General features: G+C 45.8%; 1 protein-coding gene across 4 annotated transcripts; it reads left to right on the plus strand.

Moving 5' to 3' along the window:
• Positions 1–449: 449 nt before the first annotated feature.
• Positions 450–27684, plus strand: LOC119660916 (glutamate receptor ionotropic, kainate 2). 4 transcript variants are annotated; one of them, XM_038069887.1, is made up of 15 exons: positions 450–634; positions 697–1331; positions 1418–1579; positions 1726–1977; positions 2059–2234; positions 8354–8407; positions 12120–12287; positions 12341–12493; positions 12554–12757; positions 12828–13031; positions 13121–13225; positions 23165–23659; positions 26492–26689; positions 26750–27140; positions 27202–27684. In XM_038069887.1, the coding sequence occupies exons 2-15, from the start codon at positions 1208–1210 to the stop codon at positions 27480–27482; spliced, it is 2967 nt and encodes a 988-aa protein (XP_037925815.1). In that variant the 5' UTR covers positions 450–634; positions 697–1207; the 3' UTR covers positions 27483–27684. The 4 variants fall into 4 exon arrangements, with proteins under 4 accessions (XP_037925815.1, XP_037925814.1, XP_037925816.1 ...); XM_038069886.1 differs by lacking the exon at positions 450–634 and having other exon boundaries at positions 648–1331; XM_038069888.1 differs by lacking the exons at positions 450–634; positions 23165–23659 and adding an exon at positions 18139–18396 and having other exon boundaries at positions 649–1331.
• The last annotated feature ends 180 nt before the right edge of the window (positions 27685–27864 follow it).

Genomic DNA, 27864 nt, shown 5'->3' on the forward strand with positions numbered 1-27864 from the left:
TACAACAAAGAACGACCACGAAATTCCAGCACTGAAAAATATTCCCAGAAGGTACTTAAACCCTTTTAGACTCGGGGAGCTGAGATGACGACACAAAACTATTAGCACTAATCCGCCCCCCGGTTCTTTCTGAAAGGTAATCAGATACGGCTTATATCTCATTTCAATGGCTTTCTTTTGGAATAGCCTCTTTTCTCGGCTTATAGCAACTCTTCGGCACACTTGCATGTCTTATTACGCCATTTTTACGCAGCACCCCAGTAGGTTTGGTTCTCAGTTTCGTATCCATGTTCCATGTCAGTGTATAGTTGATATCAACATGAGAAGTTGACAAAGAGAAAGCGCAAAATCCTTCCGCGTCATCCCATGATGTTCCTCTTCTTCCAACCCCTTGGCCGATGCACAAAATTCTACCAACTTTGTTAGATTTCGCACTTGTAACGTATCCACCCCCACCCGTCAAGTTACTCGTTGGCTTCTCCACTAATTCATTCAGTTCATTTACTGAAAATTGATTTCGAGGAAAATTGGATTCCGTCACTACCGCCCACTAACAACCCGGTCATGGCTTAGGACGAGCGACACATATACACTTGATGCAATCGCTGTTTGCTACTACCACCCCCGATTGCGGGTAAGGGTTTGTTGGTACATATCCAGTTCATTTGGTCATGTCATTGCATTCCGCCGTTTTAGCTTCTGGATGGGTTTCCGTTTGGCATACATTTTCTTGCAGGGAGAGATTCGATTCTTCAGTTTTTTTTCGGTTTTCCATTTGAGTGAAGTATCCCGCAACTCACCACCCCTCCTTTCGTTGTGAAAGTAATATAGTGGCGGATATGATGCTGTTGTTTTCAAGTTTTTTTCACCAAATCGATTCCTCCATTCCTGGCAACGTGAGAAGTGTAAACAGTTTCCTGCTGAAGCCTAAACGCCGAGTGAATTTCCGCTAAAGCGAGTGTATTTGTCGTTAGTGAAAAGGATTTGAGGGTGCGAAATTGGATGTTTCCCTTCCGAATGTTTGTTGATTCTACCGAGGTTACCCGGGCAACTTGAGAATATAAAGGACCACTGGGAGCACGACATGGTTGCCAAAAATACTTGCATTCTCTATTCTTAGATGGTGCAAAGATGATTAGGTCATCCCCTTGTAACCATTTAATCGGAGGTAATCTACTGAAATCTTGTTGTAATAACGTCGGAAATAATGTATGTGGCCAAATTGTGCGGGACTTGGAAAACATCACGTTATATTCTGTATTTTTTGAAACTGATTTGCTTCCTATCGCCTATTGTCGGTGTTCGGGCTCTGCCGCCCGTCATAAAAATCGGTATGAACCTCTCATGTGTTGTGAAGCTTAATACGAAGCGACGAATCCTGCAAGGTACCTATGTATGTTTCCTATCATTATTTTAGGTGCTATTTTCACAGAGGATCAGAGGGACAGCAGCACGGAACTGGCTTTCAAATATGCCGTATACAAGATAAACAAGGATAAGATGCTCCTGCCGAAGACTCAGCTGGTATACGACATTGAATATGTACCGCGCGATGACTCGTTTCGAACCTCGAAGAAAGGTCAGTTCTCTCGTCCCTGGATTTCAACCATTGTGCACTATTTTGATTGCTTTTTTGGTGACGGGAAATGCCTGAAACCACCTTTGGATACAAGTGCTTCCTAACATGTATGTTTTTCCTTGATCCTTCCGCATCGATTGTTGCAGTTTGCCGCCAAATGGAGTATGGAATCCAAGCGATTTTTGGTCCGTCCGATCCACTATTAGGTCCCCATATTCAGTCAATTTGCGAGGCTCTCGATGTGCCGCATATTGAAACTCGAATTGATTTGGATACTAGCATAAAAGAATTTTCGATAAATTTACATCCATCCCAGCATAATATGAATCGTGCCTATCGTGATCTGATTGTGTTCCTTAATTGGACAAAAGTTGCAATTGTCTACGAAGAGGACTATGGTAAATTTCATTGCTTCCTTTCATTGTTACTTTCGAATTGAATCCATCTGTTTGTTTTATACCGAATTTCTCCAAAAAAAGGACTTTTCAAGCAGCAGGAACTTATGCGAACAACACCAGCATCGAAGGCTGAAATGTATATACGACAAGCAGCACCTGATACATATCGACAAGTATTACGTGAAATTCGCCAGAAAGAAATTTATAAATTAATTATTGATACGAATCCAAAATTTATTAATCAATTTTTCCGAGCGGTAAGTTAATTATGGGAATTCAGAGAGCGTAGAGAGCTTCGACTGTTTGACATCATTCCAGTGAGTTTCAGATTTAAAGGCACAGAAAGATAAATAGCCAGGGTTTGATCTTTCTTTCACTTAACTCCATTTCTTAAACCACAGTTTTCCATTTCATCTTCCCTTCTCTTTCTTCAGCCTTTGTCTCGTTCACAAGCGGGGTCGGCTCGTCGTGATCGGCTTCGCCATTTGGCTCTATGTAATGCCTGATCTGGGTGCAATCTCGAGGCTTTCAAATCCCATCCAGCGTATCAAGCCACCGTTGCTTAGGTCTGCCTTTTGGTCGTTTACCATCGACTTCGATGTTCAGACCAATCTTGGCAAGTGAATTCTCGTTTGCACGAATTGCGCGACCATACCATCGAAGACGCCTCTCTCGCAACTTTTTCACGATCGGTGCAACCCCATAACGATCGCGGATATCCTCATTTCGGATGTGATCTAAACGTGTGACGCCACTAGTCCAACGTAGTATCTTCGTCTCCATTACCGCAAGACGACGTTCATTGTCTTTTATGGTCGGCCAACACTCAGAACCATAGAGAGCGGCTGGACGGACGACATTCCGGTAAATTTTAGATTTGAGACGTTCGTTGATACGTCGATCACAAAGGACACCAGTTGTGGAACGCCACTTCATCCAGGTTGCGTTAATGCCTGAAGCAATTTCATAACGCAGCACTCCATTGGCTGATAGCGTTGACCCGAGGTATTTAAATCGCTCAGTTCTGGGCAGATCACTGCCGCTGACAGTGATTGTGCCTGTTTCATGGGGATCGATCGTCAAAAATTCAGTTTTGTTTAATTTCAATCTGAGACCGTGTTGCATGAGGCGATCATTCCATTTTTGGACAAGTTGCTCGAGATCATTTTTGCTATCAGATGCTAGGAAAACATCATCTGCATAAAGCAGTGTGCAGGGCGCTGGACGTTGGATATCCCGTGTGACCGTGTCCATAACAAGGCCAAAGAGGAGTGGTGAGAGGGCACTTCCTTGATGAACTCCAACAGAGACACGAAGCGGTTTTGATACACCCGCCATACTTCGAACTTTACTTTTCAGATCGTGGTAGAGCAATTGAATCCAGCGCACGAGTTCTTCTGGCACGAAGTGTTGTCGTAAAGCATACCAGATGAGTTCGTGTGATACACGGTCAAACGCTTTCTCCAGATCCAGAAAGGCAATGTAAAGAGGGCGATGCTTCTCACGGTGTTTCTCCATGAGTAACCGCGCAGCGTGTATTGCGTCAGTAGTTCCGCAGTTCTTGACAAATCCGGCTTGATTCACGGTTATTTCAACGATTTCGCGAATACGGTTGTCAAGAATGCGTTCAAAAATCTTCATGGTATGGGAAAGTAACCGGATCGGACGGTAATTTGAACATTCTGCTGGGCTACCTTTCTTTTTCCGTATTGGAACAGTGGTACTTTCTTGCCAGTCAGATGGTGTGCTTCCTTCCTGAATAACCCGGTTAAAGAATTCACTGAGCCGCAGTGTTGGGTCCCAGCTCTTCGCTTTCCAGAGCTCAGATGCGATGTCGTCAGGTCCGATTTCATTTTTTTATTGCCTCCTCGACTTCAGTTGCGCTGACTGGGGGAACTGCTCCAAATGTCGGCAATGATTGTGGAAGTGGAGGATGAGCAAATTCTTCAGTTGAAATCTGCTCGAAGTATTCTCGTCATCTATCCGTTGCGGCTCGACGGTTGGTAAGCAAAGTACCGTTCTTGTCATTAACACAACAGAAGTGTTCGATATCCTGTGTGCGTTCATCACGGCTTTTGGCAAGTCGATACAGATCTCTCTCGCCATCCTGAGTGTCCACTTTATTGTAAAGATTTTTGAAATGGTTCGCTCGGGTGACAGCGACCGCTTTGCTTGCTTCCCGGTTGGCATTCTTATAAATTTGCCAATTAGCAGGCGTTTTATCGTCGAGAAATTTGTGGTAGAGGCACTTCTTTTCACGGACCTTCATTTCAACATCATCATACCAAAGCCAAGTATCTCGGTTGATGTACCGTTTACCCGGCTTGATGACCCCGAGGGTTGCAGAGGCCACTTTGTGGATCGTGTCGTTCATTTGGTTCCATGATTCTTCCACATTCGTAATGGTTGGCAATCGTATTGAGTGAGACCGTTTCTTCTTTCTTCTCACCAAATCGCCACCATTTAATGCGCGGCGGGCCAGTGCCTTCCTCACGCTGTTTTATCGGTGGCTTAATTCGCAGGACGGCAATCAGCGGCCGATGTTGAGGTGCGATGGTCTCATAGGGAACGACTTTGCAATCAGTGACAGTGGTAAAATGTTGGCGTCTTATGAGAATATAGTCGATTTGCGTTTTATTGTTCCCACTATAAAATGTGGGAAGATGAGACAATCGTTTGATGAACCATATATTCATAAGTACAAGGTCATGGGTGTCCGCAAAATCGATTTTATGCTCGCTACCTTCATTGCGCGCTCCGAACCCCTTTCCCCCATGGCACCTGTTACCGTCTGCCTTTTCACCCACATGACCATTAAGGTCGCCGGCAATGATTATGTAATCGTCAGCAGGCACGTGACAAGTCTTTTCATCGAGAAGTTGCCAGAAGGCATCTTTCTCGGCATCAGGTCGACCTGTCTGTGGTGCATACGCGGTGAAGAAGTGAATAGTGCGATCAGTTGATATAATGGTGAGCTTAATCAGCCGATCATCAAATCGTTCGACTTCTTTAATGGCATCACGGAAACCCTCTGAGATGGCAATGCCAACACCATATTGCGTGTGAGAGTTACCAAAATAGAGAAGTTTGTAGCCATTTTTACCGCGTTCGCGTTCAACGTCGCAGCTTTTGGCACCAGACCATCGGGTTTCTTGCAGAGCGCAGATGTCAATGCACCTTTTCCGAAGGGCTCTTGCGAGTTCTTCCGTCTTTCCAGTTAGGGTACCAACATTTAGCGTGCAGACACGTATTTGTTTTGTTCGTTGTGTGCGGACTAACTTGCTTACGTCCTGACGCCGTCCATGCGTCAAGAACCCTTGCCCATTTCTCGACAGGACTGGGGCCCGTCCTGCCGCGTCGACTGAGGTGGACGCCCTAGCATTTCTCTGAGGCTTGTGACTCAATCCGATCATCATGTTTGTAACGACATTCTATGCATTTTCTTGGTCGACCTGTCGCGGGGCCTGTCACCAAGAGAGATCAGGTAGGATTTAGCATGGTGGAATAACTCCAACTATACTCTATTAATCACTTTCCCTGATCTCAGCATTTTATTTTTGTTTTACTGAGGATAGTACAGAGTACGTTGCCTCAAACCCTCCTCCTTTACCTGGGCTTGGGACCAGCATACTATGTTAATAGCATGGCGGAGTTATCTTCCCTTAATTCTCCCATACTTGATATTTTATGGTTCTTCTTCTTTGTCTTGTTCCCAAGCGGGTCGGCTCGTCGTGAATGGTTTCGACATTTAGCTGATCTGGATGCAATCGCGAAGCTTTTAAATCCCCGTCCAGCGTATCAAGTCACCATTGTTTCGGCCCACCTTGTGGTCACTTACCATCTACTTCGAAGTTCAGACCAATCTTGGCCAGTGAATTCTTGTTAGCGTGAAGTACGTGACCATACCATCAAAGACGCCACTTCGTCTATATTGCGTTAAGACGCAATTTTGATAACGCAGTTCTGCATTGAGCATTGATCCGAGATATCAAAATCGCTCAGTTCTGGATAGGTCACTGCCGTTAAAAGTGATTGTGCCTGTTTCATGGAGATCGGTCGTCAAAACCTCAGTTGTATTCAGATTCAATCTGAGGCCATGCTGCAAGAGGCGATCATTCCATTTTTGAACAAATTACTCGAGATCATTTTTGCCATGAGACGCCAGGAAAACATAATTTGCATAAAGCAGTGCATAGGGCAGGGCACGGCTTCACCTGTCAGCACTCCTCAGCATCTCTTCGACAATGTTGTCTGGAGAGAGATCCCCGGACCCCCAATATTTGCCATTAGCCTACTTAACGCCGAAACTCCAGCTGCAGCCTTGTCCGCTTTACGCCTGTTCGATAGTGGGTCCAACAACAAGCGCCACGACATCATCTCCATAACCGACCAGGCGCGACTCTTCTGGCACGTTGAGTTTTCCTCGATTGCGACGGTTACTGTGGGAAACCTTACCACATCAAATGCCTAGGTGTTCCTGCAATATTCTTAGAGATTCGAGCAAAATTCACTAAAAACATATCTTATGGCTGCAGCACTTGCCATGGCTCCACGCTGTCTGATGCAGCTGCTCAATAAGCAGTCCTCGACCTTGGCCGCCATTCAGCGTGTCGTTCAGACTTTCGCTTTGGTACCGGAGTCAAATGGATTCCTTTTACCGGCGGCTTCTACTGTATCTACTGTACCACCAGCTGTGTCTACATCTCCTTCTGCTAAGGACGGCCATTCCGTCAGTTTGCCTTGTTACTCCAACGTGTTTCAAACTTCTTATCGAAGTGAAACCTCCTTGTCATTCACGCGAGCCAGTCTTTGAAGTTTGTGTAACTCCCTCGCCTGTTGTGCTGAATTCAGTTCTTTCTTCCCAGATTACCGCCTCACAATAATCATTGGCCTTACTATTGCAGTGTATATCCAAAGTAGTATCTTCGGGCTGCAACCCCATTTTTTCCTGTTATGGACCTACAAGTCATCAGAGCCCTTGTATCTTTCCAACAAGTGTTTTCGACATGGACCAGAACTATTCCAATTTTCTCCTTGGAACTCACCTTCCAATTACCGTAGATGCAGCTTTCGCATGATGCATGGTGGAGATTTATCTGGGCTTTCTTAGTGCTGACCTTTGGCTCCATTATTGTTTGGAGCTTTTCTCCACTGTCGGAGTAACACTCTTCTCCTTCGAAATGGCGCTTTCCTGTGCGTCACTGCTAACCCTAAGCCCTAGAAGATCTAGGTATAGGTAGTCAAGCTTCTGCTGTTCACTGGGCAGCAGGTCTACTCCCCTGAATGATCCAGTCCTTTCGCCCTATGGCTTCCTAGATTTCTTCGGGATCTCGGTATGTTTTCCAACCGGTGTCCCCTCCGAGATGTCTTCCCTCGGCTTTTCCCTGTGCACGTGCACAGATATGTTGCCAAATTGATAGTTGATATGGCAACTCCGACGTTTGATGACCTCCAGGGATCGATCAACTACCCCGATCGTGAAGAGTCTACCCTTGCCTTCTAACTTTCTGATTCCTGTCTTCACCCCTGACCTACCTGGGTTTTCTCCCCAGGTTTGGATTTTTTGGGAACATACTCCTCATGAGGGCTAATCTCCGCTGCTCCCCACTTCCTTGGCTCCAATAAAGATGGTTTAGGTCTATCCTGAAGCTTCTTAAGGGCCTCTTCTGTTTTCAGGCTTTCTTTGAAATAACGCAGGTACTATTCAGCACCTGCGCCACTGAGGTCAATCTCCTTCCTGACGTCTGATATATTGATCTCAGACGTGCTTTTGCTTGTCCCTGCTTTTTAAGTAGTGGCATTTGTTCGTTGTTGTCCTAGCAGTATAATAATGTTGACCTTGGATCTACTGCTTGACGTCTCAACTCCTCCCTTCTTGGGTATATTCACCTCCGCCCCACCCCGCTCTTGAGACAGACTATGAGAAAAATTGCAACTCTTGGCCGCGTTCGAGAGAAGAATCTTCTAAATAATTTTTGTCCCCCTACATGAGGATGGACGGTTCCGTAGCCTGCATAACGACGAAATCTACGAGCGACATCATGACCGTCCGGTGGTAGATAAAATCCGGCTCAATAGGTTACGGTGGTCGGGTCACTTAGTCTGTATGGATGAAAAGTCTATAAGGCAATATCTATGGTAGAAAAAGAGAGGAGGCAGACCCTGCCTGAGATGGAGCGATGGCGTAGGTCAGGACGTCAGACAGCTTTTAGGGATATCGAATTGGTGCACCTCGACCTCCGAGGTACGAACCCAAGGCATGACGCCCATATCTCTACGCTAAAGCTCGTTGAAATTAAGGCAGTCGTCGCTTTGCTATGCTTGTCCATTTTTAATCCTTTCTATTTTCGTTATTCATAAATTTGATGTTTCCTAGATACTCCAGCTCCAAATGAATGATTACCGGTATCACTACATGTTCACAACATTTGTAAGTATTCTGAATTGATTTATCTTAAATTGTTGCAAAATATGGTCCAGAATACAGCTTGAATCGTTTTTTTTTTCAATCAAAACTATTCCATAGTTTTTGTCATTTTGCAAAAGTGTCAGATCAGTCCAATGCGCAAAAATAAAAATTTAGACCACTCTATGCATTTTTAAAGTTTTGTATAAAGCAAAACCTTATCAAAATCTATTCAATGTCTGTTCCGTGGATTCTGCTTCCTCATTAAAGGAGGGACACGTATCATCTTGAGTAATTCCTATTCTGAACACATCCCCAGCTAATGAATTATGGCCTGTCAAAATGCCCACAATACACCTGCAAGTCCTCTTGCTTTTCGACAGGATAAACTTTGCGGTACGCATGTTCGGTTCTGGCAGGAAAAGTTTGGTGTGTCGAGCAGCATTTAGGCTCTGCCACCTGTCATTATGGGAAGCTTGTTTGCAGTTTTTGAAAACAGACTTAGCCAATGCTACTGATACTCTAAATGCTGGTTCCGGTCCCGGCATAAGGGAGATTGACCCCTCTTTCAATAAAGCATCCGAGATTTCATTTCTCTCTACGCCACAGTGACCAAGTACCCAGAGTAGTTCCACCGCATTGAATCTAGAGATAGAGTTCAAACTGTTTCTGCATTCTTGAACGATTTTCAAGGTGATCAAAGGACTACTCAATGCCCTCAATGCAACTTGGCTGTCACTGCAGATTGCGATGCGCCTGCCCTTCAACCGCTCGTCCCCCAGTTTGTCGCTCTTAGGATCGCCTCGGAAGGAGCCTCGGACAAGATGGAATTGACAACGACGAACCCGGCAACGAAAATGGAGCAACGATGTATGCATTTTCTCATGGAAAGCACGCCAACTGTACAGACCGAATGTTGCTCAGCTGTCCAAATATGTAATAGCGTTGAAAGAAATGCACTGAACAGGGACCGGTTTCCTGGTGAAGAGCCACAACACCATATATTATAGCGGCCATCCAGTAAACCATATGCTGGAAGTAGGTTTCCTAATCAACCAAAAATAAAACCTGCTGTTATCGGCTTTGAAGACATAAGCGAAAGGTTATACACACTGCGTTTGCGAGGCAAATTTAAAAATATAGACCTCACTAACGTTCACGCCTCTACAGAGGAGACTGCAGAGTCGGAGAAGCGTACCTTCTACGAGGCAGTTGGGCGAACCCTCGAAGCCTGTCCCAAGTACGATATCAAAATCATACTGGAGATTTTGACGTATTCAGGCGGGTCCTATAGCTTATATGAGGACACCAATGATAACGGACTGTGGATTATTCAGCTAGCAGTATCACAACGATATGATTGTTGGAAATACCTGATTTGTGCGGAAAGCGGCCCACAAACATACATGGGCCTCTCCAGACATGACCAGTTTCACCAGTTGATTGAACCCCGCCACCTCTCAGCCTTCATGAATGTCAGAACATATAGGGGGGCCAATATAGACTCGGATCACTATCTCGTTGGCATAATGCCTCGAGCTCGAATTACAACACTGCCTAAAATCCCCTCCTGACAATCAGGTTAGAGTGAATACTGAAGCCATTCACAACAAAGCCGTCCGTAACACCTACAAGAGGGGAAATGGATGCCGTAATAATCGCAGCTAACAAATGCCCTGGAGATGAAGCACCAACAAATGATCTTCACAACCACTTGAAGAACCTTATCATTGATACGACCACAGACATACTTGGCCCCAGTTGCAAGAAAAGTCGCAACAGCTGGTTCGACAATAAACGTAAGCTAGCAACGGAACGGAAGAATGCTGCATATCGAGTAATGTTAAAAAAAACGATATCACGCATAGCAGCAATCAGGAAGGAGGAATCACTTTGCTGAGTAGTATCTATATCTATCTTGCTAGGCCGGATGGCCGCATGCGCGCATGAAAGTCCTGGGGGTTTAACGTGAGTACCTGCCCGCGTAGGCATAATTGATTTTGGAACAAGCACAGCGGTCCTGGTTTATACTGAGTGCAGGCTCAGCATTCATACCAGTGGATGTGAGGCCTATCTAACACCTCTGCCGCAACTAAGGGGTACGGGACCCGAGTTGTACAGAGCAACTCCACGCTTGAGCTCCGAGGAGCTCTGCCCACGATGTAGGCATAACTACAACCACCATGAAACTCCCACTAGGGGGCCAACCGCAAATAACCGGGCCGAGAACACATCCTCCAGGAATTCTCCTGGAGAATATGCTCTCAGAGAGCTGTCCCGGTTCCCATGGTACCAGATAACCTCCGGTGAGGTTTCGTGGCCGAAGCCACTTCGAATGAGTCCCTTGCAGACTCGGGTCTGATCGCCTTCCTCGAGTATGTGGGGACGAGCCCCATACGCACAGGACATCATCGCCCCATACGAAAGAGGCTTCACTCCAGATCGGATTTTCTCTCTGCGGCAAGCGATGCAAAAACTGTTGCCATCAGCTGCACCATTTCTTCATCACTTTAAAGCCGCCTATGACAGCATAGCCAGGGTAAAACTGTACACAGCCATGATAGAATTCGGTATCCCAACGAAATTGATAAAACTGACTAGGCTGACCCTGACCAATCAGCGAGGCGAGATAAAAGCGGCAGGATCGCTCTCGAGACCATTCAACATCAACAGCGGTCTAAGACAAAGCGCCCTATCATGCGTCCTCTTTAACCTGGCCCTCGAGAAAGTGATTCACGATGCAAACGTAAATGCGAGAAACACCATCCTGGGGGGTGGTTCTTAGGAAGACAAATCGCGAACTCTTGGCCGAAGAATCCTCCGAGGAATTTTTGGCCCCCTACATGGGGATAAACGATTCCGTAAATATATGAGCGATACCACCACCGTGTTGTTGTGTATAAAATCCGGCTAAATTGGTTACGGTAAATAGATCGCCTAATTCCGGAAAGTCTATAAGGGCAATATCTACGGAAGAAGACGTGACAGACTTTGCATGAGATGGATCGATGACGTAGACCAGGACGTCAGACAGCTCTTAGGGATATCGTATTGGTGGACCTCGGCACAGAACCGGGGTGTCTGGAGTTCCTTACTAAGGCAGACCTAGACCGGATACCGGGTTTACGCCGTTGATAATGTCCCGCTTAAAGACCAAATCCTACATAGACCATCCATAAGTTGATAATTGGTTGGATAATTCAAGAGGATACCCACAACACGACGCCCACAACACTTTTTTTTCTTGTGGAAGGCGGGATGGGGTTCGTCAGCAGCTCTATTTAAACACAGGGGATCTCTCTGCAGACAACATTGTCGAAGAGATGCTGAGGACTGCTGACATGTGGAACCGTGTTGCCCATTACGTTCGGGCCCTTCTCGTTGCTAAGAAGATAGAACTCGACCGGTGGAGGAGCCGGATGGCAGGGGGTTTCTTGAACTGACAGTTCCCTTCCTCCTCTCCTCTCCCGTTGGTGAAAGGCATTGCCTGATTTGAAGGCTCCGCAAAGCGGGAGAGTTCGGGAACTAGCCCGAAGTAATGTGACAAACGGTTCCAGGCTAGCTCTCTGACGATGGGGAGGTGTTTAGTTGGTAGTCCGACGACGTACCGAATCGAAACAAAGCTGCTTAACAGGAAAGGGACCACATTTTGCACCAGTTGAATAAGCAATTTGATTCTTGTTACTTCCTTCAAATTATATTTCAATTAACTTCCTTATAACACTCCCCCAAAAAGGACATTGAGATGTTTGATTTAGAGGATTTCAAATATAATAGCGTCAATATAACAGCTTTTCGCCTGGTGGACGTCGAATCTAAACGCTATAATGAAATTCTGCATGATATGCGAAAATTTGAACATAGTGGCCGAAGTATCTTGAACACAAGTGGAGGAACTATTCAGGTAAGTTCTTGACGGTACCATGATTGTCTCCTAGTTATATAGAGTTTTCAAAGGCGGAACCAGCTCTAGTTTTTGATTCGGTACATGTTTTTGCGGCTGGTTTAACAGCTCTCAATCGTAGTCACACGCTGGCACCAAAGAATTTATCGTGCGATCTTGAGGAACCCTGGAGGGATGGATTGTCCTTGTATAATTACATCAATTCCGTAGGTTGTTTGATATGTTCACGAAAGTCTAATCCTTGAATTGGTAAACCGGATCTCCAGGCAACAATTGATGGATTAACCGGTCATGTGGAGTTTAGTGAAGGCAAACGGTCTAATTTCAAAATTGACCTCCTCAAATTGAGACGAGAACACATTGAAAAAGTTGGATATTGGAGCTCAACGGATGGCATTAATGTGACGAATCCCCAGGCTTTCTATGACACTAATGCCACGAATATAACTCTCATCGTTATGACAAGGGTGGTATGGAGCTAAATAAAAGTTCTTAATTCAGTTAGAACAAATCTAAAAATATTTTTAATTTTATTGCCAGGAAAAGCCGTATGTAATGCTCAAGGATGACAAAAATGCAACAGGCAATGCACGATTCGAAGGATTCTGTATCGATCTGCTAAAGGGTATTGCTCAACAGGTTGGCTTTCAGTATCAGATCCGTTTAGTACCTGATCACATGTATGGCGTTTTTGATCCTGAAACGAAGCAGTGGAACGGTATAGTACGGGAGTTGATGGAAAGGGTAGGTTTATTCTTTGGGTAAATAACCTTTTCCAAAGGAAATATGCGCCACTAAACTGCCTCCATTTTTCTTTTTTTTTAAATTTCCAGAGAGCTGACTTAGCTGTAGCCTCGATGACAATAAACTACGCCAGAGAAAGCGTAATTGACTTCACGAAACCATTCATGAATTTGGGAATCGGAATTTTATTTAAAGTAAGTCTTTCAAATTTTCATTCGACTAGCCTGGGTGAACCAATATAAGGTAGTCCCGTGTTTGGGGGGCTGCTTATATTGTATATCGGAAACCATTTGCTCTTTCTATCACTGCGAGATCTGCAGAGGATCAGTTAATTACCAAAGGAAATCATTTCCTTCTTTTGTACGAAACCTGTTAAGTTAGTTGCGTCCTCCCTCGTCTCTCTTCCCACTTCATTTATTATTTATTTCCGAGTTATCACAATCTCGGCAGATGCCGGATTTTACCTAATACTAGCACTAAGTGAACCCCTCCGTCTCAGCAAAGAGCTCCCCAGCACACAACCATCTGTTCGACAGATGCAAATCGACAAATGGCTGCCAAAGACAATTCACGTGTTCACCGTGCATTGCTTTCGACTTCCATTCATCGATCCGCTCCTGTTTCGACTTTACCCCACTCAGAGGATTGAAAAATCGATCCTTCAAGTTAAGTGGAGTCAGTCCACAGTCTGCCCTACAGACAGCCGCATGCAAGGGACTCGCCTGCTCTTTGCTGTAAAAATAAGCGCGCAACGAGTCGACTTGGCGATGATGTTCTGCTGCCACGTCAACCACGCCCCTACCTCCGATGTCACGAGGCAGGTTCATCCGCTCCACGGCAGACTTTGGATGATGCATTCGGAATTTGGACATAGTTGTCCGTATCCGCCGCTGGACGTTTTCCAGATCGGTCTTCGTCCACGGCAATATTCCGAATGCATAAGTCAGTGAAGGGATAGCGAATACATTCAACGCGCTCATTTTATTCTTCCCCGAGAGATGCGATTTCAGCACCAGCTTTACACGTCGCAGGAATTCGGACAGCAGAGCTTCCTTCAGATCACCAACTCGAGCATGGGTTCCTTGCAGAATTCCTAGGTACTTGTAGAAGTCTGTCTCCGTCATAGCTTCGATGTGGAGCTCACCAATGCTATGTCCGGCATGCGGCTCGTGATGACCTTTGCGGATGGCTTGGATTCGACATTTGTCTAATCCAAACTCCATCCGAATATCACGGCTGAACATATCGATTATTCGCAACAGACTTCTAAGATAACCACCAGCATACCGCTTGATGTCATCTAGGTACATCAAGTGTGTCAGTTCGCACTTAGCACGTAGGCCATATTTTATTGCAAAACCATGCCCTCTAGCATCATTCAGTAGCCATGAAAGGGGATTCAGTGCCATACAAAACTAAAGGGGACTCAACGAGTCCCCCTGGAAGATGCCTCTCCGTATACGGATGGGCTCTGAGGTATTAGCACCCTCGGATGTACGCACCGATAAGGTGGTATGCCACCCTTTCATGACTGTCGCCAAAAACTTTATTAGTTTCGGATCAATGCGATACAGATGTAGGATGTCGATTAGCCAGGTGTGCGGAACGCTGTCGAACGCCTTGGATAATCGATATAGCAACTGAAGAGGTTTCTTTGGCCTCTAGTTGCTTGTCCTACAACTACCGAGTCGATAATGAGTTGCTCTTTGCAACCCCTTGACCCAACTCGGCAGCCCTTCTGCTCCTCGGACAGAATGTTGTTGGTCTCGAGGTGCGCATTGATCCTTCCACTAATAATGGACGTGAAGAATTTGTTGAGGGTTGGTAAGCAAGTGATCGGTCTTGTGTCTGCGGGGTCCTGCACCGTGTCCTTCTTAGGGATAAGGTAGGTAATCCCCGCAGTGAGGAAAGGTGGAAATTCCTCCGGCCAACTCATGACCTCATTTATACTGCGTGCCAACCGACTGTGTACGCTGGTAAATTTCTTATACCAAAAATTCTGCACCCGATCCAGACCTGGGCCCCTCCAGTTCTTCGAGATGTTTATGGCTCGTCGAACTTCCTTTTCGGTAACATCCGCAAAATTCATGCCAGGTGTATTGGCATGGCGGGTGCCTTCGGCGGTGATCCACTCAGCATGTTCAGCATGCCGGCCAGGTAACCCCCAAAGTCCACCCCAATACTCTTTCGCTTCCGTCACCGAGAACTGTATTGTCTGGGCGCTCTGTTGGGATTCGTTGAGGGACCTGAAAAAACTCCGCTGGTTCCTCGCGTATGTTGCATTATGGACACGTCTGGAATAACTTTCGCCATACCGTCGTAACCGACTGCATATGACAAAAAGTTTCTGTTTTAGTGTGTCCAGAATTTCAACAACGGATGCCTCACAGGGGATGCCATAGTTCCGGTAAATCCTCTGCACTTTGTTTCTCACCCGTCGGCTGGCACTGCCAGTGCTGATCTGAATCAGTCTAGCAATGTCCTGCCTTAGTGAGTCCCGCCGACGTTCCAGACGAATTTTCCATGGTGGATCTCTTTTGTCACTCAAACCAATAACACGAAAGCGAATCTTCTGACCGTGCAATCTGATATCCGCAACTGCACCACAATACACAAGTGATTGTAGTTGCAGCAGCGACATATCAGCACATAGTCGAGATGCAATCTCATCATTGATTTGAGATAGAATTCCCGGAGTTGCTGGAGATGCATAGAGCCTGGGAATACCTGGTCTATGCAAAGGATCCATATCTGTGAATTCTATACACGCTCTTTGGAATTCGTCCCGAACCTCAACGGAAACCTCAGCTGGACGGTGGAGAAGAGTGCTTCGGCGAGTACTGAACCTGTTGCCTGCAATGCGGCGTGGTATTGTTGATGCCGCCGCCTCTGTCCCCATCGACTCTCGGTCACCAGTTTCCCCGATGACTTAAAGTCGAACACTTTCCCTGATGGTGGCCGGGATTGTATCGCTGCGAGTAATAAAGCGGTACTGGTCTGTGACTTGCTGCACAGTCACGTGCGCGAATAGCGGGAAATGCTCGACGAATCTTTGGTGCAACAAGGGGCGGTGAGATGTTGTACCCGCCCCCGCCGTTATTTCATAGTAGGAGCGGATGATGAAGAGGTTCATTTCTTCAGTCCATTTCATCCGCTTCCTACGCGAACCTGCTGAAGTGGTCGCCACAGATTGTGGCGAAACAGCTGCAGCAGGCGGAGCTGTGCTCCTGGTCGTCGTGGCGCCTAGACGTCGAACCGCCCCACGACTAGCGGTTTGGAGCCCGTGCTGTCCATTACGAGAGCCCGACCCAGTCACCAAGTCAGACGACTCCCGCCGGTTATCAGTACCGGACCTTAAATATCTCCTTCTTCTCATTGTTGGTGGTGCATTTTATCCCTAGCTGCCAGGTGTTAAGATAGCTTCCTTAGTGAGTAATCTGCAAGACTGCAAAGTTCCTGCACTTTCCTCACCTACCCCCTGAGACGCTGCGGTGGCTTACAGCCATTCAGACTGAAGCTATCCATCCCTCCTCCTTTCACAACCGGGCTTGGGACCGGCTTCGGCAGAGTTTTATTATTATTTTATTTATTTTTGTTCAATCACATGGACTGTATAACGGGGGCCATTTGTACATTTCCTCAGGCAGCAAAAAATGGTTTCCATCTTCAGTGTCGGATTTTCAAAAGATCTTACACTGGAGGAGGGACCAAATGTTTCCCAATATACAGTATATGTGATAGAACAAAACATTTAACGTAAAACAGGATTAGTGTGGGTATGTAATATTGGGTTGGGGAAAAGGGGAATGTCGTATTTGTGATCGAAATTTGCCGCTTTATTTGAGGCCAACTTAGTAGCATCAAGACTGTTTTGCCTTGATCGGAAGAGATGGTAATCACTTGGTGCCAGGTCTGGACTATACGGTGGGCGCAATAGGACATCCCATCCGAGCTCCCGTAGCTTCTGGCGGGTCATCAAAGATGTGTGGGGTCGAGCGTTGTCCTGATGGAAAAGAACACCATTCCTATTGACCAATCCTGGCCGCTTCTGGTCAATGGCGTGCTTCAAACGGTCAAGTTGCTCACACTAGAGGACCGAATTCAGGGTTTGGCCATAGTTGAGCAGCTCACAGTGGATGACTCCCTTCTAATCCCACCAAACACACAGCAAAACCTTCCTGGCCCTTAATCCGGGCTTGGCGATGTTTGAGCCGGCTTGCCGTGCTTCGATCATGATCTTTTTCGCTTGAGGTTATCGTACGTGATTCATTTTTCATCACCAGTCACCATCCGCTTCAAAAATGGGTTGAATTTGTTCCGTTTCAGTAGTGAATTGCAGACGTTGATTCGGTCCAAGAAATCTGCTTTTTTGAAATCCAATCTTCTGCAAATGGTTCCAAACGATTTTATCGTCTATATCCAGTTCCTGTCCAATCGAGAGAATGCTCTCATGCCGGTCTACTTTGATGATTTCGACGATTTTATCTTTCTACGACGATTGGCCTACCAGTACGGGGTGTATCTTCGACATCCACTACACCAGAACAAAATCGAGCGAACCAACGCTGCATTATGCGAATCGTTACAGTATCGGGGCCACAAACTTCACAAAGTTTTTCGTCCGCCTTCGTTGCATTTTTAACTGTCAGGTAGTAAAAACGTAAAATATGACGACTTTCTTCCTTGGTGGACTCCATCTTTGACGTGCTATAACTTAAGACTGAACCGTACGATCACAAGATTGTCAAAGAGGCACTCGTAGCACAGACTTGCCGTATAGTATGACCCGATGCGATAAGTACAACACAAGATATCTTTAAGGGTCGCCATCTATTGGCAAAGTACGACATTTCTTTTTTCCCAACCAAATATCTTCCGTAGATGTTAGAACAAAACAAGGGCATAAATGGTTCCCGATACACAGTATACAATCGAAAAATTACATTTAATGGGAAACAAACATTCTTCTAGCGATTTTTTCCAAAAAAAGATAAAATAAAAATAAAAAAAAAATGATGAATCAAATGCATTCAAACTCTACCCTCCATAGCAAAGCGTTATGTTACAATTTGAAAAAAAAAAAAACTACAAAGAAGGACATTTTCAGGTACCAACAAGTCAACCTACACGACTTTTCTCCTTTATGAATCCTTTAGCCGTCGAAATTTGGCTATATGTTCTTGCTGCGTATCTACTCGTTTCCTTTACGCTGTTCGTGATGGCACGTTTTTCACCGTACGAATGGAACAATCCACATCCTTGTTTACAAGATTCCGATATTGTAGAAAATCAATTTTCCGTATCGAATAGTTTTTGGTTTATAACTGGAACATTTCTAAGACAAGGATCCGGTCTTAACCCAAAGGTGAGACGGAAATTGCATGTGGAATTTGTATTGATTTTTAGATTGCCTTTTTTGCACTTTCCTATATAGAATTGCATGTTTGTTTAGCGTGTGCTTTTATGCTTCATACAGATCCTTTGGCCTCTTTTGGTGACACTTCATAAGGTCCTAGTTTATACCCGATCCATACTAGGAACGGCTTCCGCCGGAAGTTCTTGGAACTTATCCTACCGTGTTGATTCCAAGTAATTTCTGCAAGAAGAGGAGGCTAACCGTGGGGATAAGACCTCCTCCTCCAATTTGCAGAATCAACCTCAGACGGAAAAAGGAAGCCTGGGAGAACCAACAAGTCTGTTAACTCGAAAAGTACAGAGAGCAAACGCACCAGGCGCGCAAGTTTTACCAACAAGTCAGCAGGATGAAGACTTATACACCTCGATGCTCATCCTGCCGAGACAAAGAGGGAAATCTGATTTCCGACAGAATGGGCATATTAGAGCGATGGGTTGAGTACTTTGATGAACTACTGAACAATTGGAACATCGGCGAGTTGGAGGTCCCGCCAACTGAAGACGACGGACAAATACTGCCACCACCAACTTTAGGAGAAACAGTCGTCAGGAGCCGATGGAATTACAGCCGAATTGGTTAAATATGGAGGCGACCAGTTACACCAAGTGGTTCACCATGCTCAAGGTATGGGACAGCGATCAATGCCCGACGATTGGTAACGAGGCATTATCTGTCTCATACATAAAAAAGGAGATATCACACAGTGCAGCAATTATAGAGGTATCACGTTGCTGAGTACCATCTATAAGATATTCTCCACTATCTTGCTAGGCCGGATAGCCCCATACGCCCAGAACATCATTGGCCCATGCCAAAGAGGCTTCAATCCAGGCAAATCAGCAACAGATCAGATTTTCTCTCTGCGGCAAGCGATGGAAAAACGGTTGGAATATGGACATCAGTTGCATCATTTTTTCATCGACTTTAAAGCCGCCTATGATAGCATAGGCAGGGTAAAACTCTACACGGCCATGAGAGAATTCGGTATCCCGACGAAATTAATAAGACTGACTAGGCTGACCCTGACCAATGTGCGAGGCCAGATAAAAGCAGCAGGATCACTCTCAAGACCATTCGACATCAACAACGGTCTACGACAAGGGGATGCCCTATCATGCGTCCTCTTTAACCTGGTCGTCAAGAAATTGATCCGTGATGCTGAGGTAAATGCAAGAGGTACGATCCTCTTTAAGTCCACCCAACTACTGGCCTATGTAGACGATATCGACAACATGGGACTAACGACCTGAGACGTACAAACTGCCTTCATCCAGATCGAGCAGGCGGCTATCAGGGCGAGATCTTGGGCTGCACATCAATGAAGGCCAGACAAAATATATGGTGGCAACGTCAGCACCGAAGACGAACCAACCAACAACATCCAAGCGCACTGGTCAAACGGGAAAAGTAGGGTCGAAAATCACAACCGATAACAGCTACGATGAGGAAATCCGCGCATAGTTGTTGTCAGCCAACACAGCCTATTTCAGCTTACCAAAACTGTTCCGCTCGAAACGTCTCACCATAGGGTCAAAGATCTTACTGTACAAGACAATGATCTTGCCAGTCCTCATGTATTCCTCGGAAACTTGGGTTCTTAGCAAGAAAAATTGCGAACTCTTGGCCGCGTTCGAGAGAAGAATCCTCTGAAGAATCTTTGGCCCCCTACATGAGGATGGACGATTCCGTAAGCTACATAATGTCGAAATCTATGAGCGATACCATGACCGTCAAGTTGTGGATAAAATACGGCTCAATAGGTTGCGGTGGGGGAGGCACTTAATCCGTATGGATGAGGATGATCCAGCCCGGAAAATCTAGAAGGGCAATATCTATGGTAGGAAAAGAAGACGGGGCAGACCCCTCCCTGCTCCGCGGAGCCACCATAAGGTATTACATCACGGGGCGGAGTCAGCCCACTCTAGCTCTTTGTCACCTTTCTTCTATACGCGACGCACGTGACCGCGCTTTTCTCCTCTCCTCTGCCTTTTGCAGTTTATTTTGGATAGATGCGATCATGGAGTTGACCGCATCCCAATTTTCTTGATGTGCTAGCATTTTCGGCACCAGATTTTCCGGTACCAGCACCTCTCCTAGAGTCTCCTCTAGATTCCTCCTTTCTTCCACAAATCTCGGACAGTGGAAGAATACATGCTCTGGGTCCTCTGGGACTCCATCGCAATTTGGACAATCGGATGAGGTCTCCAATTTAAACCTGTGAAGGTATTGGATATATCCTCCATGCCCCGTGAGAAACTGGGTGAGATTATAATAAACCTCACCGTGTCGTCTCTCCAACCACTCCTTGATGGCAGGAATGAGCCCGTGAGTCCACCGATCCTTTCCCGAGCGTTCCCACCGCTCTTGCCATCTAATTATGGATCTCGCCCTCTCAGTCTTCTTCGTCCGCGATAAGGAAGAGGTTGGTTTCGCATTGTATATGCTCGCCATCTCATCTGCCAAGATGTTAATCGGGGCCAGGGCCACACTAGCGGTGGATGATTTATCGCAAATATACTGCACGTGTTGCTTGTAGCGGAGCTTCCCTTCCCTTCACCACCCCCAAGTATTTGATGGTCGGCTTGGAAGTGATGATATGATTCCCGATTCTAATACAGGCGTAATTTCTCTTCCGGCGCTTAGTTATGAGGAGCGCTTCTATTTTTTCCTCCGCAAGTGTCAAACCAGAGCTCTTTAGCCAACTTTTAACAGCAGCGATTGCCTCGCTTGAGTATAACTCAGCATCATCGAGATGCTTTGCGACAACGACCAGCGCTATGTCGTCAGCGTAACCCACCACTATGGCTCCCCTCGGAAGGGGAAGATTAAGTACATCGTTGTATATGATGCTCCACAGTAGTGGGCCCAATACGGAGCCCTGCCGGACACCCGCGGAAACAACGTACTCCTGGGGCCCGTCATCAGTGTCATACCAGAGCCTGCTTTCAGTTAAATAATTATCGACGATAGCAGCGAGATAGGCGGGAATACTAACTTTCGCAAGAGATTTCCGTATTAGATTCCAATTAGCCGAATTGAATGCATTTTTCACATCCGGGGTTACTATCACGCAATATTTGCTGGTACTACCCTTTCCGTGAATTGCATCTTCGGCCAAGCCAATAACCAATTTGATGGCATCAATAGTTGATCTGGCTTTACGGAACCCATACTGTCGATCTGAAAGGTCGCCTTGGCTCTCAACAACCAGGAGTAATCTATTATAGATTTCCCGCTCTAACATTTTCCCCACAGTGTCCAAAAGACATATGGGTCGGTATGAGGGTGCTTCACCCGGAGGTTTACCAGGCTTAGGCAGAAGTACCAACTCTTCCATGCCGCTGGAAATATCCCCTCGGACTTGCACGCTTCGAACAACTCAGCGAATATTTCACGGCAAGCTTAAGGGCCTTATTCGGTACTCCGTCCAGTACCGGCGCTTTATTGTGTCCTATTCTTGCGCAGATATCCAGCAGCTCGTCTCTGATGACTGGCGAAATTGCCATTACATTCAGAGGTAGTTGGAATGTGTCAGTGCTCTCCTCTTGCTGGGGGAGTAACCCCTGGATGATTTTCAGCAAGAGGGTGGGACACGTGATCTCCGGAGATGAACGGCCTCTGAATCGTCCCATCATAATTCTGTAGGCACCCCCCCCCCCCCCCCCACGGGTTTACGTCCGCTTCTGAGCAGAGCTCCTTAAAGCATTTCTCTTGTTTCGCTGGATGGCGAGCTTGATGGTTTTGTGGACTGCCTTATATACCTACCGCCCTCTGAGCCGTTCTTCTGGCTTGGTGGCAGGCTGATCGAGGACCAGTCAGTTCACCATTCCACCAGTAGTTTGGTCTCCTACTGGGGAATGAGCACCTCCTAGGCATAGACGCTTCACATGCTTTGGCGATGCTTTGGGCTATATGGACAGCTCATTCCATAGAGGCGCCTGTTTTATCACGTTGATCGAATCACACCTCTACGAATGTCTGTTCGTCCAAAGTTTTTGCAGACCACCCAGAAATCTTTCTCGGTTTCGGGCATGATGGGTCTTTGCACTGTGGCTGGATACATGCCTCAAAGAAGATCGCCTGGTGATCGCTTTGGGTGTAGCGTTCGCTGACGCACCAGGACATACCACGTCAGGTCTACAACCGAACCTGACCCACTTTTCTGAAAGGTGTTTACAGCACCTTCGTCAGCCAAAACTATGTCCATCTGAGCAAAAGCTTCTAATAAACTGCGTCCCCTGGCATTTGATTCTCTGCTACCCCACTCAAGGGCCCAAGCGTTGAAATCGCCCCTTGCGTCGAGAACAAGATTATCAAGCATTTCCAGTCCCTACCCCAGTTCGCTGAGGCCTGACCTACGATCAGCTGATCCCGGAACTCACGGACGGATTAGCGCTTGCTCGGGGCAACGCGGTCTACTAATACTGGTTCAATGCCCCTGATACACGGCACAACTACCACCTTGGCAGAGCTAGGTTCACATCACCCCATCGACGTCAAAGTTGTCAGTTCCCATCGACAACAGTATGTTAACGTCCCCTGAGGGGGTTGAGGGGTTACCGTGAGGGATGGACCCTAAGTGAAACAAAGACGTTTTTCAGTTTTGCAAAACACTCCACAAATCTACAAACCGCTATTTATTCACAACGACGGAAACCATCTTCTACTATTAAAGCTTCCAATTTCCCTTTTTTTCTTTCTTCAATTATCCACAAAGAAGTCGGAACGTATTCAAAATCGGTCTTTCTCCTTCATGAATCCACTGGCCGTCGAAATTTGGTTCTACATTGCATTCGCTTACATGCTGGTCTCTATGACAATTTGGATAGTCGCCAGATTTTCTCCTTTCGAATGGCAAACCAATAAGCCAACTTGCCCGATGGCATCATCAACATCTAGAACAACATCATATTATAAGGGTCTTGACGCTGAAACCCACATATGTGACTGTGATGCCCTCCAAATGGCAAACACACAATACTGTTCACAGCCAGGACATTTTGAAGAGACCATCAGCCATTTTGGAACATCAGAAGATTATCTTCAAAAAGATGACAGGCGTGAGGAAAACGAAGAGTCGTTCTGTGACAACATACATAACCATGAAGTAACCGCGGAGCTGATAAGCATTGAAAATGACTTTACGTTAACGAATAGCTTTTGGTTTGCCGTTGGAACACTAATGCAACAAGGATCCGATCTGAATCCGCAGGTTCTTTTTTTTTCTATTTTTATTTTGCTTATGCTAGCGGCAGAGTGATCCTTGAATGAAAAAACATGCTTGTTAGTAAGACAGGGCATTGAGCCATCTATCATACCCACAGTACCCGGTTTGGGCCAAACAAGCCAAGCCAAACAACAACCAGAATTTGAGACCGAAGTACGAAGTAGTCTATTGATATGATTCCTTATCATTAAAATCAATGGTTTGGCCAGCTCCCTTAGGGTCCTGCTGCCTGACTTTCGCACAGGCACTTCTTTTGCACAGTCACTGTTGCCTCGTTTACCACGATCTAATCTCACTCGGCCCTCACAATTTCCTCTATTGAATTGCAGAATCTTAAGTACACCATCTTGGAATCTCATAACCACCTGCTCTCCTCCATGGGCTTTGAATGGTGGAAAATTACACCTTTCGGAGCTCTGTTATCCCTAAAAACTGTCTGGCGTCCTGACCTACGCCATCGCTCCATATCAGGCAAGTTCTGCCTCGTCTTCTTTTTCTACCATAGATATTGCCCTTATAGACTTTCCGGGCTGGATCATCCTTATCCATACGGATTAAGTGACCCGCCCCCGTAACTTATTGAGCCGGATTTTATCCACAACTTGACGGTCATGGTATCGCTCATAGATTTTATCGTTATGTAGGCTACCGAATCGTCCACCCTCATGTAGGGAGCCAAAAAAATTCTTTGGAGGGTTCTTCTCCCGAACGCGGCCAAGAGTTCGCAATTCTTCTTGCTAAGAACCCAAGTCTCCGAGGAATACATGAGGACTGGCAAGATCATTGTCTTTTACAGTAAGAGCTCTGATCCTATGGTGAGACGTTTCGAGCGGAACAGTTTTTGTAAGTTGAAATAGGCTCTGTTGGCTGACTTATCGGTTGTGATTTTCGACCCTAGATAGGAGAAATGATCAACGGTCTCAAAGTTGTATTCTCCTATCTTTATTCTTCCCGTTTGACCAGTGCCGTTTGATGTTGTTGGCTAGTTCCTTTTCGGTTCATCCTCATGTAGGGGACCACAAAAATTCTTCGGAGAATTCTTCTCTCGAACGCGGTCAATTCTTATTGCTAAGAACCCAAGTCTCCGAGGAATACATGAGGACTGGGAAGACAACATACTCCGCCCAAAAAGATGGCCTTATATAGTAGAATAGACTATGCTAGGTAACTTCATCTGACTCTGTTTCAGTAGCATAATCTTCCCCCAAGGGGTGAACTAACCTACATTGCTTGAAATGCAGGTTTTACTATGAAAGATTTCAATTTGAACGACAGACCGGATACATACCCGGGCCCCATTTTAGCAGCTTTATCGTCTCAGATGGGATTTTAAGCTCTGATTTATGGATCTTTAATGCTATTTGTTCCGATTGTCACCTGTGAGGAAGTTTCTTTCTGATCAGTGTTGGTACTGGCCGGAAAATGAAACCCCATCCTTTTGTTAAGCTCCATAAACATTTTCCAGATCGCTTAGTAGTTAGATCCCTAAGATGTCGCAATGGAACCTTGCGGTTCAAATCACACTGGTGGTAGACGGATTTACATCGTGACTAGATGCGGGATACGAGTGGACCAAGTTTAGTTTAGTTAACTGGGGGGAGCCGCAGCTCCGAGCACTCAGGCCACTGTTAGGCTCATTGTACTATCCCCGTAAGTTGCCTATTCAATGGCTTCCCGCCTACGGTGTTCGCAGGCTTTAGCGAATCTTAGAACATTCTCCAGAGGCAGAGAGTGCGCAGATTCTTCATTGAAGAAAACCTTGCCAAGGTGTCTTCGTCTGATATCTGAGGATGCCCGGCAGCTGCATAAAAAGTGCAGGGCCGTCTCCTCCTCCTCCTCACATTGGCTGCACAGTTTAAGGGGCAGTGTCCCGTCAAAAGCCCTACTAGGGTTTTCATGTCCCACTTCTTAAGGGCCTAGAGGCCCAAGGATTTTCGCTTGCCGACAAAAGTCCAAATTTCTCCACTCGATTGCGTGACCTGTGCAATTTCACCCTTCAGAGTAGACTTGACAGTAGATGGACGGATTCCAAGAGCTGGTTCTGGCCCCACCATTGTGGATCCAGATCCTCGGCGAGCCAGTCTGTCAGCCTCCTCATTACCGGCGATGTTAGAGTGCCCCGGCACCCACATCAGTAATGTGTCCTTCAGTCAGCCAAATTTCAGCAGCACCTGATGACAACTCCACACCAACTGGCATTTAGTGCTGATAATGCCGCCCGACTGTCGGAACAGATTCGAATGGTGCGACCCCTCCATTTTTGTCGCAGACATTCTTCTGCTGCCAATGAAATGGCATATATCTCCGCCTGGAATATGCTCGTCATTTTTCCGAGGGGTCAGACCAGTTGTGGATTAGTCCCTGACTCAAACCAGGGTAATAATATCGGGGGGGGGGGGGGGGGGGGGGGTGTATCGTGGTTCTGTAGTGTGACGTTATAGCCTTGAATGAAACGTTCTAACATACTTCAAGGCCCAGATCCTTTTGGCTTCAGGTATAAGCGTAGAATTAAATTTTCCCTTTACCTAAGTCACTCTGGCCTTGCTCAAAAGTTGAAATGGTCCTACTTCCACTTCTTTCTGGCTAACAAGCATTTCTGTTCACTTTCCCGAAAATTTGGTAAGCATGCTCTTTAGAAATCCTATTATTCTTGAGCTAGCTGACACCTATTCCATTATGTACTAACCAGGGCCCACTATTTCTTGCTAGTTTAACCTATGACCAAAATAGTATAATTAATCCTTGCTTGCCTGCATGCTAACACCATGTAAAATTCGATACACAGCCGTAAACTATTCTTTGACTCTTATCATGCAGGCGACATCAACACGCATAGTTGGAGGAATCTGGTGGTTTTTCACCCTTATAATTATATCATCCTATACAGCAAACCTAGCAGCATTTTTAACAGTTGAACGTATGATAACACCCATTGAAAGTGCTGCTGACCTAGCGGACCAAACGGACATTTCATATGGTACCCTCGAAGGAGGTTCAACTATGACATTTTTTCGGGTGAGTTGTTTGAATTTTCCTACCCTTACAATTTACCTCAGAGAATGACTCGGTTCGCAGGACTCAAAAATTCGAATTTATCAAAAAATGTGGCGTTTCATGGAGAGCAAACGCTCAACCGTGTTTGTGAAAACCTACGAGGAAGGCATAAATCGAGTCCTTAAGGGCAACTATGCCTTTCTTATGGAGTCGACAATGCTAGATTATGCTGTTCAGCGAGATTGCAATCTAACTCAAATCGGAGGATTGTTGGACTCCAAAGGTTACGGCATCGCTACACCGAAAGGATCGCAGTGGCGAGATATAATATCACTGGCTATCCTAGAACTTCAGGAGAAAGGCGTCATTCAGATCTTATACGATAAATGGTGGAAAAACACAGGAGACGTTTGCAATCGTGACGACAAAAGTAAGGAGTCTAAAGCCAACGCCTTAGGGGTTGAAAATATTGGTAACAGTAACTACCACAGTTAAAACAACTTCTTCCTAACCTTTTCCTTTTTTAATTACAGGCGGAGTTTTTGTAGTCCTGCTTTGTGGTCTGGCACTTGCTGTCGTAGTGGCCATTCTAGAGTTCTGTTGGAATTCCAAGAAGAATGCGCAGACCGACCGCCAATCCTTATGCTCTGAAATGGCTGAGGAGTTGCGTTTTGCAATGCACTGTCACGCGTCCAAACAACGACCAGCATTGAAACGTAATTGTGCCAAATGTAGTCCCGGTGCAACTACATACGTTCCGGGTAGTATTGGAATGGCTCATTTAAATGGTGTTCACTATAATTTCTTCAGTTAATTTGGCCTAAAAATAACTAAAGGAACACATTCTATAAGGTCCTGGCTCACGTAAAGCCAGAGATGGAGAGATGCCATGCGAAATAGGAGAAATTAAATTTTTAGATAGTAAGCTGGGTTGAAAAAAAATATAAAACTATTCAAAGAAAACTATGTGTATACAATAAAGTCTATATGTCTTTGTGTCAACTGATTTTAAATAATTTAAAAATTTTAAATATTTTGCGTTAGTTTACGCGAGCCTTCCGCTAAGTTCACATGCATACTCGTATAACCTTAACAAGTTCCTGATGTCCTGGGGATTCTTTGATCAACTTTTGATCGGAGCTTATGCTCGACTTATTAAGGAGGGTATTGACACCTTCCAGCGCCCCCTGAATGTG

This window comes from Hermetia illucens, chromosome 7, assembly GCF_905115235.1.
Source record: "Hermetia illucens chromosome 7, iHerIll2.2.curated.20191125, whole genome shotgun sequence".
Taxonomy (NCBI): domain Eukaryota; kingdom Metazoa; phylum Arthropoda; class Insecta; order Diptera; family Stratiomyidae; genus Hermetia; species Hermetia illucens.

Coding starts and splice junctions, on each gene's coding strand:
- LOC119660916 (XM_038069887.1), top strand. CDS start 1,208: ATGTATGTGGCCAAATTGTGCGGGACTTGGAAAACATCACGTTATATT. Junction 1,332..1,417: donor GCCGCCCGTCATAAAAATCG/GTATGAACCTCT, acceptor TCATTATTTTAG/GTGCTATTTTCACAGAGGAT. Junction 12,288..12,340: donor CAAGTGGAGGAACTATTCAG/GTAAGTTCTTGA, acceptor GAGTTTTCAAAG/GCGGAACCAGCTCTAGTTTT.